The following is a 15,907-nucleotide window of genomic DNA, read 5'->3' on the forward strand; positions in this document are numbered from 1 at the left end:
GCAGGCTATGCCAACTATTGCAGGGCATGGGGACAGCAGCTATGAAGCAGGCAGGAAGGCATTTGCGCGCGCGCGCACACACGCAGCCTTCTATGCACAGACTACTATCTGTCAGAGGATATCCAAAAAACTGGTCAATAAGGATTGGAGGACTGACAGTCAAGAGTGAAAGGGAAAACCACTGTGTACACCATCTTTCTATGGCTTGTAAATTGGCTTTCTTTAACCACATGCATAGGCTTCCCTGGTGGCTCACAGGTAAAGAATGCACCTGCTAATGCAGGAGATGTGGGTTCAACCCCTTTGTCGGGAAGATTCCCTTGGAGAAGGAAATGGCAACCCACTCCAGTATTCTTGCCTGGGAAATCCCATGTACAGAGAAGCCATGTACAGGACTGTAGTGAGCTACAGTCCACAGGGTCGCATAAGAGTCAGACATGACCTAGCAACTAAACCACAACAATCTTATGTGTACTACCTATTCTTAAAAAAAATTTTTACAAGAAAAATGAGTGGGAGCAAAGCTGTGTAGAATTACTCTAATTTCATCTCAAAAAAAGTCCAAATAAACAACTGAGCTGACTAAAGGCTGGTGTGAATCTAGTTATCAGGAAAGCTCAGCAACTACTCAGGACTTCTGAACAGAATCCTGAAGATACTAACTGTATTCCTTCTGCTTTAGTCCTCAGTCATGTGTCAATCTGCCAAAAGGAAAGACAATTTCATGTCCCTTAAAGGGCTGCAATTTAACTGTACATGCCCCCCCCTTAACTGTACATGCCCCCCGAACCCCCTGGATTCAGAGGATCCACTCCCACTTTGAGTCCTTGGGCACATTTAAGGGACCATTCTCACAGTAACTTGTGAAGCAATTAAGCATTTGTGGGAAGTGAACTAGCTGGGGAGGAGATCTGAACCAGCCTCCAACTCCTGAGGTTAAAGCTGGCTTTCAGGAAAAGGTCCCTAGGCAGAGACAGGCATTATCTCATACCAGTTCTCACAGGCCAAAGAGAGTACTTTGCCTTTAACCTCGTGGTACAGAGCAGATGTTTCTTTCTTTCTTTCTTTTTTTAATCTAAAACTTTAACTGTACGTCACTGAATTACTGACAGCATGTTAACAGTTTTTTTTGGGGGGGAGGGCGGGAATTTCTTAATAGAACATCATAGCATCGCAACACTTTATTAATACAGTACTGGCTTTGAATTAGTGGCTGAAAGAACAATTGCACGAAGCCAGATCAGGTGTACTGCATAATACTCATACTTGATTTATTGACATTACTTAGCAATTTATTGGACAAAGGTCAAACTTTTTGTTTTTTATTAAGCACATTCCACAGTACAAAGCTGTCATGAATAATATCTGTACAATTTAACAGTTTTAATAGCTGTTCAGACACAAATTTATTTCAAACAGATAATTGGCAAACATAATTAATTACAAGTTAGAATTAGACTATCCCAGTGCTTTAAAACATTAATATAGCAGTAATTTACAGTTGCTCAATTATGGTTAGCAAAATAAAGTCCAGAGTACGGCTGGGAATTACTACTATAATCCCAGAAAGTCGGAATTCCTTGGGTGCCAAAGTCCCCTGCTATAATTTAGTAGGCACAATTCAAAGGTTGTGTGCATATTCAAAGGCCATGATCTCCCAAGGAACAGGAACTTCTATATTAAACATGCAAAACAACAGAAAGTCCATCCGTTCAGAAGCAGCGCCTCCTCCCCTCCCCCCTGCCCCGCCCCGGGCTCTCCTACCCAGCCTGCTGTTTAAGCTGTAGAATGAAGAGCGGGTCAGTGAAAACAACTCGCATAACCACCCTCAGGCTCACACATCCACTGGATGAATGGAGATGTATTTTTTTATACTTTGAGACTCCTCAAAAATAGAAATTAACTTAATAACATATACGAGAGAAGGATGTTATTTTTTAAAAGGACAAAGGAAAACAAAACCAACCAACCCAATAAGCAATCACAGACACACATTGATCCCCACACCGTTCTTAATGCAAAAGGACAAAGCAGAGCCCAGGTACCTTCCCCTCTGGGGAGAGTGTGCTCTCACGGGAAGAGGTTTAGTTAACAGGAGGTTCTCATTGGTCCTTGAAAATGTTAGCGACCTTCCTTGATCTTTGGAAACAGTGGCAAAGGGCAAATCAAAACCTAATACTGGACAAGGGAAAAGGAGGGCCAACTGGACACCAACATCCTTTCCATGCGGGTCATCGTGACAGTGCCATTCACACATTTCCGGCTGCAGAGCGCCTGGGAGCCAGGGGAGCTTGCTGGGGCCACGGCAGCAGGCACCAGGGATGACAGGGATGGGGTTCGTGAGCCTGAGGCTTCACACCTCCTGGGAGGACTCTTCCACTCAAGACGGGCCCCTGAACCAGCCTGACCTGGAACCCCGGGCTCCAACACACAAATGGGCCCTGCCACCAACCCGATCCGGGCAGGACGCACAAACGCTGGAGGTGGGGCAGTCAGTGAGTAGGTCTGTCTCATCCTTCCCTTTCCAGGGTTACTAACACACAGAGCGTGACCTGGGATGAGAAATCAGATGAATGAATGCCATGGGAAGTAACCACGAATACAGAGGAGTACTGATGAAGAAAAGAACAACAAAAACATTTAAGGTACCTCTCTTATTGTATATACTGCATGACAAACAAAACATTTCGTGTTCAACTTCAGAAATTACATCTTAAAACAAGATTCTCATTAAAACACACACACCCCTCCCACACACGCACAATGACAATGACAAAATGAAAACACTGTATGAATACTGCAGGAAGGGTTCCAGGTCATCCACATCGACCCTGGGAGCGGGTTCTTGAGCCCAGCCCATGGTGAAGTGCGAACACACTGTGGATTAGTGTCTCAGGCACGGGGGCCCCGACTCGAGCAACCTTGAGGTTAAACTGTTATGTACATTATATCTACATGCGACACAGTATTTTAAATTAGGAGGCAAGCACACGTGTGAAGGTGTTACTCTACTGAATATCAGGAGATGGTGGCGGGTACGGAGAACAGTTAACAGAAGAAGAAGAGCTGTATCACCTGTTGGGAGAGAATATAACCTGGCATATAGTTCTTTAAATTAAAAGAAATTGGTACAGAAAGGAAGTATAATCCAAAAAAATATCAATCAATCCAGAGAAATGTTTCCATTGTCCAACATGTTCCTAATACAAGTCAGAATTCATCATGACTTGGACGGTCAAAAGGAGAATGCTAACTTCTGAAAAGGGAAGCCCTGGACATTCTGGGTAGGTGTTTGGCACCCAAATTTCACCGAAGAATGCTGTTTCTTAATATCAGACCAAAGTGCAAAGCAATATAAATTAGAGGCCAAGTCTTCTCTTGACGGTCGATTTACTTCTGCAAAACAGACTTTACGTTCCTCTCATATGAACAATTTACATTTGAAGCGTTAGATTTGTTTTCACTGGTAGGGGGAGGAAGTGGGCTTCTGTACTACTGAAAGTCGGTGAGGCTAAGGTATCCTTCTCAAAGCAGAGGCCGGAATCGGAGGTGAGAAATATCGGTACTTGAAGAGTTAGGCTGCTTTGCATCTACCCAGCGTCTAGAACCAATTCCAGCTTCTTAACTCAGCTGTGAAGAACTCCCTTAGGCATTTGGTAGCCGCGTAGCCAGTAGTTCAAGACTAGGAAACCCTGGGAAAAAAAAACACAAACAAACAAAAAAAACCAAAGGGAGCATGGATGGATATTCTGGTTGGATGTGAAGATATATATCACAGCCCATACATCTCCACAAAGACACATACATTGCTGTGCACACGTTAACACTGACTGTCAAATAACCAGCATCAAAACAGACGCTGCAAACTGTTTTGAGCATACTACGTACCAGGCGTCACATTTATTTAAACCTCACAACAAACTTATGAGGGAGCAGCTATTATACTCACTTAAAAGAGAGAACTGAGGCTCAGAAACATTATTTAGTTTAAAGCATTAGCCCTTATATCCTGGGATAAACCATAATGGAAAAGAATATATAAAAAAGAATATATTTATGTGTATAACTCAGTCACTTTGCTGTACAGCACAAATTATCACAACATTGCAAATAAACTAGACTTCAAGGGGAAAAAAAGCATTAGCTTAAGTGACAGAGAGGGGATTCAAAGAGATGACTGACCCTATACCCTATCATTTTTCACACTGCTAAAGGTTATGCATGTAATATATGCTCAAAGTTACATTTTATAATTAGCATCATCTTAAATTTATGCCACCCAGAGCCCACCAGGCCTCTCTTACGAAAGACCAAGAGCCTTTATCTGTCACTGTAAAACAAAAAATATGTAAAGGCTAGTAAATAAAGTATTCCTTCTTTAAAAAAAAAAAAAAAAATTGGCTGTGCTGGGATCTCAGCTGCAGCATGCGAGATCTAGTTCTCCCACCAGGGATGGAACCCAGGCCCCCTGCATTGGCAGTGTGGAGTCTTAACCACTGGATCACCAAGAAAGCCCCTAAAGTATTCGTTCTAAATAGAATGCTAATAGTCAGGAATTACTCCTTTTTGAAATAAATCATTTATAAGAGGAAAACACAATGCAGAGGGGGAGGCAACTGAATGGTCTCTATTTTTTTTGACCATGAACTTGAGTGAGCTACCCAGGTGGCGCTACTGATAAAGAGCCTGCCTGCCGATGCAGATGTATGAGACATGGGTTCAGTCCCTGAGTTGGGAGGATTCCCTGGAGGAGGAAATGGCAACCCACTCCTATTCTTGCCTGGAGAATCCCATGGACAGAGCAGCCTGGCGGGCTACAGTCCAAGGGGTCGCAAAGAGTTGGACGTTTACAACTGAAGCAACTGAGCACACATGACCTTGAGTGAGGAACATGTTTTAATCACAGTCTCTACACGTACACAAACACATACACACACTCCTAAGCAGAACACTCACGAAACAATACTTATCATTACTATGAACAATGCAGGTTCACACTTTATATCCTAAATTTCACCCAAAGTCAAAATCCATCGAAATGATTTCACAACCACTAATAAGTTACAATCCTTTCCAAACACCACTGGCCTGGAAGATCTAAGTTGCCTTTAGGTCTAAAACTCTATGGTGTAAAATAGAAAGAAAGAAAAAGGGGTGGGGGTTGTTTTTTAAAGCTTTTGATTTGTTTTTAAAGCTTATATACTATTTAAAGACAATTTTCCTAAAAGATTGGTAATTTTCACTAAGACCAAGAATCCTAATGTTTCTCAATAAATTCAAGACAGATTCAACTTCATCTGCCACTATTTTCCCCATGAAGGATACAAAGAGTACTTGAATTATTTAAAAAATATTAACACTCAGAGATTAGAAGTCAGCACTCTCAAATGCTACTAGTGGGAATGTCAAGAGATGTAACTCTTCTGCAGGGTATCCCCAAGTATCAAAGTCTTTAAATGTCATACTTTTCAACCTAGACACTGCAGACATTTCTAGAATTCTATCCAAAGGTAATAAAGGGTTGGGCAAAGACTAAGCTGAAAGAATCATGGCAATGTGTTTTATAATAGCTAAAAGCTGGGAGGAAAATATAAATATATAACAGGGCCAGATCCAAACAATCAAATTTTATTTTGCCATTAGGAACAATAATTTAGATAAACAGTGACCTTGCTAACAGGCAATAATTTCACAATAAAGGGGGCGGGGAGAAGCACAGTTATCAACCACAATTTTTAAAAGCCTGAAAGGCTATATACAAAGGAGTTAATAATAGCAAACCGAGGAATTTATTCTCTTCTTTTGGCCTACCAACTTTTACTAATTTCCAAATAATGATCCTATATTGTCTTCTAATAAAAAAGAGAGCTACTGTATACATAGCTCTTAGAAGTCAGTAATTTTTTAAAAAATGACTCAGCAAATAAATCTACTGCTTTAATTTCCCAACACAGAAATACTCTTACCTTATATTTTAGGGGTAAATATCTTACTGCAAGGTTAAATCATCATTATGGTAGTGCTTCTTATTATGCATAAATCTTACAGTATCACATGGTAATAATTTTTCCTTGTTACAATAAATGAAAAGAACTTGGAAAAGAGCAATGAAATTTATAAAGTTGACCGCCAAAGTTGTCAAAAGTAGTTCACTTTGAAGAGACAAACACATTTGAGGTTTCAATGCTTGTGCTGCTTAAAAAGCAGATAAGATTTTTCCACTGATTTGTGATTGTGGATCACAACAACGCAGTTGTTCTTAGGCTCCCAAAAAGGGGGTGAGAGGAGGGACTGGAAGAAGTAACACCTCAGTTTTCTTTCCACCAGAGCCAATGAGAGAGTGAGCCCTGGTGATCATTATTCCATCTCTCAGTCAAAGGAACCATGTTTCAGGGCAGTTTCACAAAGTCTATAAAAGTTGTCCAATTTGTGAATGTTTACTATGCTCTATAATTCATCTATCAAATATGCCAGAGGGGGGAGAAAACACACTACAGACGTCTTAGATTTTACCATGTGCTTCTCTAGTAGAGTGGCACATTTCAAAACCACCAAAGAGATACATTTAAGTTGCTGTATGATACACCTCCTCCTCTGACCCTATCCATCTCAGGTCGGTCAGTTGGAGCTGTCCATGTTCTGTTTTACGCATATCTCCAACACGGGAAAAATAAAAGCAGAGGCACTGGGATACAACAAAAGCAACGCAGAGAGAGAAATGTATAGCTTAGAATGGAAGTTAAGAACGGAATCAACTTAACAAAAGATGTGCAAGACTTCGACACTAAGAACTGCCAAGGCACTGCTCAAGAGAAACAAGAAGATTTAAATAATCAAGAGATATACTGGGTTTATGGATTAGAAGACTCAACATTTGTTAAAGATGGAAATTCTCCCCAAAATGATCTTTAGACTCAATGCAGTTCTGATCATAATCCCATAATCTTCATAGAATTTGACAATTTCATTCAAAAATGAGTATGAAAACCAAAAGGACCTAAAAGAATCAAAACAATGTTTTTAAAGTTGACTTATTATACAGTGTGGTATTGGCAAAAGGATAGCCATAGATCACAGAACAGAAGAGAGGCCAGAAAAACAACTACAAACAAGTGGGGAATTGAGTTTTTGACAGATTACTAAAGCAATTCAATGGAAGAGGACAGTCTCTTAATCCAATAGAGCTGGAATGACTAGATGGCTGTATACAAAACAAGAACACTGATATCCTTACCTCACACTATATACAAAAATTAACTCTAAAGAGATCAAAGACCTAAATGTCAAAGCTAAGCTCTTACAATGATGCTCGTCCAAACATGGTAGTCACTAGCTACATGTAGCTGTTTTAAGTTTCAATGAAGTATAATTAAATATAATTAAAAATCCAATTCAATTTAAATGTAATTAAACACTCAGTTCCTAAATCAAACTGGACACATTTCATGAGCTTAATAGCTACACACAGCTCATGACTACCAAAGTGGATGGTGCAACTATGGAAAACTGAAATCTAGTGAAAGAAAGGTCAGTGTTTGCTAAGGCTGCGGTGGGGTCAGGTTCTGACTCAAGGACACAAGGGAACTTCTGGGGGTGACAGAAACGTTCTTATCTGGATTGTGGAGGAAGTTGCAGGGGAATGTAAATTTGTCACACAGTATACTTTAAGTGGGTACAATCTGTTTTATAAAAATCACACCTCAATAAAATTGATTCAAAAACAAAAATGGAGATTAGCGAAGGGAAAGGGCAGAGGGAGACGTGTACATATAGGCACCTGTGTATAGAAGACTATATCTAGTACTTTGACTATGCTAGTGCGGACAATTTATTCCAATTTCTTACTGAGTTACTCTCTATGTTTGTGGAAGGTGACTGTATGAATACACTGCAGTTTCTTATGCACACTTACTTATTTACGGTCAGATTCTGGTTGGCTGAGCAGAAAGGGCACAACGATGTCATGCTGGCCCCAGGAGCCACTCGGCCAACCAAGGCCAGCAAGCGCTCACGGTGCACTGTGCGGGGTCAGACACTGGGGCTCCAGAACAAGAAGGAGCACCACAGCCTCGTGAGAGAGACAGGCGTGCACACCATTTCAACGCCAAAGAATAAACCAAGTCAGATCAGGTGAAGGAGAGAAGGTGGGGTGCTGGTCTCTACAAAGCCCTGACAACGCAAGCAAGGGGAGCAAGGGGCCAGAGGTCTGAGGAGTAATGAGGGAAAAGGAACAGAATTCAGTCTGGTTGGAGCACTGGGTTTTTGGGAGGGAACAATGAGAGGCTGAAGTGGGGGAGGGTAGAGAGGACAGCAGGTGAGAGCTAGAGGGTGAAACTCCTGGTAGCTGGTCCTAGCTAAGCCTTGTTCCTAAAGGTAGCAGGGCGGTAGTGCAGGGCAGAGGCAGGGCGCTAGTGCAGGGCAGAGGCAGGGCGCTAGTGCAGGGCAGAGGCAGGGCGCTAGTGCAGGGCAGAGGCAGGGCGCTAGTGCAGGGCAGAGGCAGGGCGCTAGTGCAGGGCAGAGGCAGGGCGAAGACAACCACAGGTGTCAGTAGGATCAAGGGTGGCCGGAAGAGGGAGAAGAAAATCCCAGGAAGGAAGGAGGAAACCAGTTTTCATTCGGGTCCATTCCTCCTTCCTCATGTATTTCTTTTTCTTTGGGGGAAGGAAGGCTGAGCCGGGGATGAGCAAGCATTCAAGAGATCCTTGCCTTCTTCCTCTGTAATTTCCTGTAATTTAATAAATGTAAAAAGTGTGGCATGTGAATTTCTCAACTGACTTGTAAAGAATCTATCCAGAGAGAAAAAAAGCGAGGGAGATGGCCATTATCACAAGAGACAGCAGGAACACACTTGAGACCAGGATCAGCAACGATGTATGTGACTTAAGGGTCACTACCGTGGCTCAGCTCTTACAGCCGAGGAGGCACAGCCAACCCGTGGTGGCACTGAGTCCTCCTGGGTCCACGTGGGGTCCCGTCATCCTTCCTACTGACCGGCAGTACTCCAACCAGGCACTGCTGCTCAAACCGAGTTGGCATGAAGAAAAAACACACTGGCCATTCCTGATGCAGACCCTGGCTTCTCACTAATAATGGAATGGGGCAAGACCATAGGTCAGCATACTTTTCTTAAAAGGTCAGAATGTGTACAGATTTTAGATGCTGTCAGCCACATGGTCTCTGTTGCAACTACTACTCAATTCTGCCACTGAAGCAGGAAAAAAGCCACAGACAATAGCTGTGGCTGGTGAGGGAGAGCGTATAGAGGACAGAAGGTAAGAGCTAGATGTTGAAACTCCTGGTTTCACAGACACAGACATGACTGTTTCCAATAAAACTATTTATGGGCATTGGAATTTGAATTTTATGTAATTTTCACATGTCTTAAAATAATACTGTTAAGTTTTTCAAAGTATTTAAAGTGCAAAACACTATTCTTAAACTGCTGTGCTAAGGATACAGAAGACTGGCAGAGGGTCAAATCTGGCCTCTCGCTGTAGGCCTGACCCTTGAGTAAGTCAAATTTCCTGGAGCAGAAATAAGGAGTATTTGAAAAGATGTCAACTTAGTGATCTATAAACCAGTGATTCCCTATCTTTTCACCAACAAATGTCACAATTCTACACATGGACTTTCTTTACACTTCTAATATTCAATAAATAGAAAAATATACAATGATAAAAAGCTACTAAGCACTAAGCAATGTACATAAATATGAATTTTATTAACAGTCTTTACATACGTGGTAGTACAATATGCACAACATTATTTCTTCAATCTACAAAGTTTAATGTGCACAGAATGCACAGGCCTCCTTGCGGAATTCTCAATTGGGATTACTGGTCCAGATGAACATGATCATCAGGTCCAAGGACACAGCCAAGGAAGGCTTCTCGTTCTCTATTAACGGATGACCTTTGTAATCAAAACATGCCATCATCCATGGTTACAATGGCTCTAAGTCTGCCTGTAACCAGGGCAAAGAACTCTCCAGGGTACCTGCTGAGTCTAATGGATAAAAAGTGAGTTTTAGGGGCTCCCTCAACAAACACCCTTCTCTGACTCCTCCTTCAGGGAATGGCGGTGGTGGGTGGACTGTAATGGGAGGAAGGAGAGGTAGTTTTAAGAGTTTGGTGGACGGTGATTTTTTTTTTTAACTGAAAGACAAGAAAGAAAGAGAAAAAGAAGATCCTTATATTGCAAAACAGATTGGGGGATTTTTACTGGTATTAAATTGATATGACCTGGGAAACAGTTTTAAAAACAGGAACCATAGTTTCTGGCAATACGAAAACCCGCAATAATCAGGATTCTGATTCAGACCTTATTTTGATGTGACCATAAAGATACTAGAACTATACTAGAGTTCTATACTAGAACTCTGCAAAGCTGATGCCTCTAATAAAGACTAACCACATTGGTTCCTATTACTTCCCCAGAGGGAAGGTGGACTCAATCAGCCAAGTTACAAGTGGGGAAGTACTCACCTGAAACGGGTGAAGTGCAGACTGTTATCTGGAGATGTAAGTGTATGTTCTGGAGGGAGAACGGGTCTCATTCTGGGCACTGGGAGGCACATTTAAGAAATCCCAAATCAAAATTGTGTCATCGTGCGAGCTGCTGATGATCTGAAATTCATCAAACTGTAGCCGAAACACACGTCCAGAGTGTTCCTGGGAAACATATCAGCTTGATGAATAAAACGAGACCTTGACAATCCCTCCTATCACCAGGGAGCTGGCACAGGCTAAAAATACAGCTCCTTATCCAGGTTTCCTAAATAAGTCTCCAGAGCTTACTGAGCTTTGCCCTTCACCCAAGGAACACATATTCTGCTTCTACTTCAAGGGTTTTCTTTAATTTAACTTTGTATTCTAGATTCTGTCCCATTAATATGTCAAAGAAGAAAAACTGCCTGATCGTCTCGCAACAATATTTAATACCTATTCTTGATACACTGTAAAAACTAGGCCCAGAAGGATAGTGTTTTTAACATGACCAAGCATACCTATCTCAAACCACAGCCAACGTCGAAATCAATGGTGAAATATCAGAAGTATTCCTATTAATATCAAGAAGGAAACAAGAATGGCCCTGACTGAAGTTCCGCATGTTCTAGTCAATGCAAGGAGGGAAGAAATAGAAGCTAAAACTATTAAAAATAAGAAAAATCAATCCATATTTTCAGACAACTGTCTCCTCAAAAATACAACAAAAGCAAACAGATTATTAGAAATAATGAGCTTGGTGAAGTAAGCTTGCTAATGAGCTTGCTAAAATAAAATTAACATATAAAAACAAGTATTCCTGTATGCCAGCAATAATGCCTAGAACACAGATTGAGGGGAAAGTTCACCATAACCTACAAAACGTGCTGCGTTGTAAAACACAACCCAGCCACAGACACCCGTATTAGGAAATCTCCCAAACCTGCAGACAGGAAATACTCCACGCTCCAGGAGGAAGCCAGGCCATCTACAAATGAGGAGGCCTGCTTTCATATTTTAAGCTGTGTTAACACTCCCGAGGAAAGAGCTCACAGTGATATGAATGGAAAATAGTCTCTGATTTTGACTAAACTAATGGAAGAGTCCACTTCGCAGAAGGAACGCTGTGAGATGTAGAAGCTTTCCAGTGACGGGCTCAGGGAGGTCTATCTGCAGGGAGCCAACTGCCAACACAGGGAAGCACTTCCCATTCCAACAGATCACATACCACCAGCGTGCGCAGACACAACGTGCTTGCCGGGGCTCGCGGGTCGAGAGCAGCTTGCAAGTCCCAAACTTTGATTTTCCTAGAACGGAGAATGAGATGGCAATGGGTGGGAAAGTTAACGTTTTACACACTGTCAAGCATTTCCTTGACAAAAAGGAGTGCATTTGAACTGCCTATTTTAAAAGCTAGTGGGCAATCTGCTGATGTTTTGACAAGGTATTTAAACCAATTACACTTGCTTTGGAAGAAATAAGGACCTACACATTCTCCGAATTGCTGAAATGGTGAAGAACTATTATTTGAGGGGATACAAGAAAACAACTTCATGTTATCTCAATTCAATTCCTGACTTGATAATCTGTGTCACCAAATTCATTCATCAGGGGGCTCTCTAGGGCTGAGTAGGTGCCGCTGACAGAAGCTAGGGCTCTTGGTGAAATTCCAAGGATACCTTTCTCCAAACTAAGCAAACGCTGAAAGTTAATAATAGGAGTATGAACAGACCAACTAACTCAGTGAAGTATATATAAGGTCATCTTGAAAGGTTTATGGTTGCCATTTGCTCATTTTAAAAGTCATGAGGCTTTTTAAAGAGGATGTGTTCAATCTACCAAAAGGGGAAAATAAATTTATCATTGAACTCACCATACACACACAAAAAAGCCTGGTTTAATTTAGGGCTGGGACAAAGAACTGAATTTCCGCACAGCCTAAGCTACTCCCTTCAGTTTATGATAATGGTTAAAAGCATAAGCTTAGTTCATCCTTCTGGGCCTGAGTGTCCCCACACATCAAGTGGTGTCACACCCGCCATCCACTATCACGAAGGAAATACAACACCCAGCACGGGGCCCGGCAATACACGGCTGCTTCATAAGCAGTACTTCCTGTTCCTCTTCAAATAGTTGTGGCTGTGCCATTTGAAAATCTGAAACACATACCCATCATAGGCCCCGCTGACAATCCTCTTGTTATCAAACCGGATGCATCGGACCAATTCTTCATGTCCCTCAAGGACTCTCAAACAGGCGCCACATTCAATGTCCCACAGCCTTCAGTGAAAAACAGAGCTCTGTGAGCCAGCCTCGCACATGACCACACTACCCACACATCTTCACCATCCTGGGAGCACGTATTTCTGTTTCATTCCTGCCACATTACACACATTCAAAGACGCATGTGTGTATCTTATTCAGGTATTTTTTAAGAACTTGGGAAGAGGCCTTACTTTTCACTTGAAACTTTTAAAAACCATGTTGTTATTATTTAAATAAGACCAACAAACAAGAAATTTCAATTATATTTAGTTCCCAGGCATTCTAGTAAAGTCTGAATGGATGAAACCAAGGAGTCAAATGATCTGGGAAGGATTTTTCTGAGGGAGATGAGGATTGTAGGCTGTAAAGAAGAGGCATATGGGTGTAGGGGAGATGAGAGAGATGGCCCAGGGGGTAGGCTTCCAAGCCAGGCACTTGGAGCCTGGAGGCCATGAGGCCCGCTGTGATTAGGACCAGTGGACCAGCTGGTGGTCTCATCTCCCAATTAGCTTAGGGACATCCCCTTCCTATGACAGACTGCAACCTCGGGCTACCCAGAGCACAGCGGGGATCTCTTACTGGGTCCATGTCTTAGAAACACGAACCCACTGACTACATACAGCCCTTTTCTCTATACGATTTATGTAGCAATTCTGGAAATAGAGTTTTTTTTCTATTATCATTGATATGTCTACATTATTTGCAAAAAAGAAATCACAGTAAACTAATATGCACAAACAAAGCTAGCAAATCTATACTGCTGTTTTCTTAGCCTCCAGCAGTAGAGCCCAGTAGCTCCTGTCACACATCCAATGACTATTCTATCCTAAGCAACAGCTCTCCACCATCAGTGAGGGTGGCTTCCTAATCTACTGTGAAGACAGCCAGTCAGCACTGCCCCTATGACTCCAGAGGTTCCCTTCCTTAAACTAGACAGCAATGCACATTATTATTTTGCAAAAGCTAAGAGATTCCAATGAGGAAGTTATAGATTGTTTATTGCTGAAACATTACATAATGCAAAGCACAGAGAATGCAACAGAACGAAGATTCAAATTCTCAACGGACTTTTATGATATCTTCACATTTAAAATGGTAAAGAAAACTCTTGGCAGTTATAGCTATATTGTATCTGCTTTCATTCTTTTTTTAAAAAATAATCTTGAACCGAATCCGTATTTTGCTCAAACAGCCAATTTGTTTATAAAACTTACTAGCAGATGTTGGGATGGTGGAAAAAAGACCTGGGATAATTAAGTAGATATTTGAGGAAAGTTTTTAATACAATAAAAAGTATTTAAGGATAGGCATATTTATTAGAAAGAAAGAACAACGAACCTTGGGGAGAAAAAAGGGAGATAAACGACTAAGCAGGAATTGATGACACTCCCATCTGCTGGGGAGAGAGGCAGGAGCTCACAGGTGAGGGAAGCAGGGCATCAGGCGGGAGCATGCTCTGTTCTGAGGCATTTGGGCCGTAAGCGATTTTGGGTGGAGGTGAGGCTGTAAAACCCTGTGCACTGGGGAGTCTTGCAGGAACACCCAGGACATACACAATCCGCCCACTTTAGTACGCAGAGCCAGATACACGTAGAAAAATACCTGAAGCTTGCTTATCAGAAGCAGCCCCCAAACCAAGTCTGCTGAGCATCAGGACTGAGAGACGTGAGCCCACCGGCTCGGCACAGCCGCTTCCACCCACCTTATGGTATTGTCTGATGACCCACTGACAACCAGCCGGTCCCGGTACTGGAGGCAGGCAATGCCACGCTTGTGCCCGTTCAGAGTGCGGACAAACTCACAGGTGCTCGTGCTCCAGACCTGCAGGCAATTAGCAATACTGTCAAGAATGGATGCAGAAAAGCTCTCGACAAGATACCTTAAAACACAAGCAGAGCTGCTAAGAACGACCAAAACACTTGATTAGGAAATATGCTGTGGGGGCTGGGGAACAGACTGGACAGCATTACATTCTCTCAGCTGTGGAGGGACACAACTGGAATGAGGGAGCTGTGGAGTCTCCAAACCTTGAGATCTTCTCAAAGAGAACTTCTCCTGGAGGCTTCCAACATCCATTTGCCTACAGGGAAGGGTTTGGGCCAGATTTTATGTTTTTACGCCAGCTGACATGTCAAACCCAATGTAACTGATGTGAAAAGGCTTCACCTTTCACATTCTCCTCTTTTCCAGCAGTTTCTCAAACAGCTCCATTTGTTTTGACACACCACTGCTAATATTATGTATGTGAAATAAACAATCCCCCTTTTGTGAAGCTGTCTGCAAGACTCAGATGTCCACAAACACACTTAACACAGGCCAAATGAGATGCAAAGCAGCCAATGTGCCCTGAACTATTTTATTAGCTGCATCTGCAGTTGAACGGGACGACTAGCTATCCAGAGGCAAAAGGGTGAAGTGGAATCCCCATGTCACACCGTATCCAAAAATTTACTTCATCATGGATCAACGACCTAAATGAAGGAACTGAAACTATAACCCTCAGAAGAAACAAGAGTAAATCTCTGTGGCCTTGTGCTAGGCAACTTCTCAGATATGACAGTAAAAGTACAAGTAACAACAACAAATTGGTAAACTGAATTTCATCAAAGTTAAAAGTGTTTCAAAGGACGCTATCAAGAAAGTGAAAACATGGGCTTCCCTGCTTCCACTTTCTTCCAGTGGTTAAGAATCCACCTTGCAATGCAAGGGACACCGCCCTGATCGTTGGTTGGGGAACACCCCACGGCCCACGGAGCGACACGGCCCGTGCACCAGAGCCTGTGCTCTGCAACGAGAGCAGCCACCACAATAAGAAGCCTGTGCAACGCAACAAAGAGTAGCTCCTGCTTATGGCAACTAGAGAAACTCCACGTGCAGCAACCAAGACTGCCCCCATAGCCAAAAAATAAAATAAATTAAAAAATTTTAAACTTTATCTGATAAGGGACTTGTAACCAGAATATGCAAAGAACTTTTGCAACTGAATAATAAAAAGACAAATAATCTAAGCTTTGAAATGAGCAAAAGATTTAAGTAGATGTTTCTTCAAAGAACTTATAAAAATGGTCAATAAGTCCATGAACAGATGCTCAACATCATTAGTCATTAGGAAAATGGAAAGCAAAACTGCAGATATACTACTACTAAACACCTTCTAG

General features: G+C 42.1%; 1 protein-coding gene and 1 pseudogene across 11 annotated transcripts in view; both read right to left on the reverse strand.

Moving 5' to 3' along the window:
- Window positions 1-8,978, reverse strand: part of LOC533234 (pyruvate dehydrogenase (acetyl-transferring) kinase isozyme 3, mitochondrial-like) — a 54,085-nt pseudogene extending 45,107 nt beyond the window's left edge.
- The window catches only part of FBXW11 (F-box and WD repeat domain containing 11), a 131,496-nt gene continuing 116,829 nt past the window's right edge, over window positions 1,241-15,907 (reverse strand). For 10 of the 11 annotated variants that reach the window (XM_003587499.6, XM_003587498.6, XM_002696250.6 and 7 more), the window contains 5 exons: window positions 14,452-14,570; window positions 12,654-12,764; window positions 11,713-11,791; window positions 10,485-10,670; window positions 1,241-3,692 (listed from right to left, as the gene is read on the reverse strand). In XM_003587499.6, coding sequence (XP_003587547.1) covers window positions 10,509-10,670; window positions 11,713-11,791; window positions 12,654-12,764; window positions 14,452-14,570 — 471 coding nt within the window. In that variant the 3' untranslated portion in view covers window positions 1,241-3,692; window positions 10,485-10,508. Of the gene's footprint in view, window positions 3,693-9,700; window positions 10,155-10,484; window positions 10,671-11,712; window positions 11,792-12,653; window positions 12,765-14,451; window positions 14,571-15,907 lie in introns of those variants that run through there. The other variant, XM_059878834.1, reaches the window with a different exon arrangement.

Source organism: Bos taurus, chromosome 20 (genome assembly GCF_002263795.3).
Source record: "Bos taurus isolate L1 Dominette 01449 registration number 42190680 breed Hereford chromosome 20, ARS-UCD2.0, whole genome shotgun sequence".
Classification (NCBI taxonomy): domain Eukaryota; kingdom Metazoa; phylum Chordata; class Mammalia; order Artiodactyla; family Bovidae; genus Bos; species Bos taurus.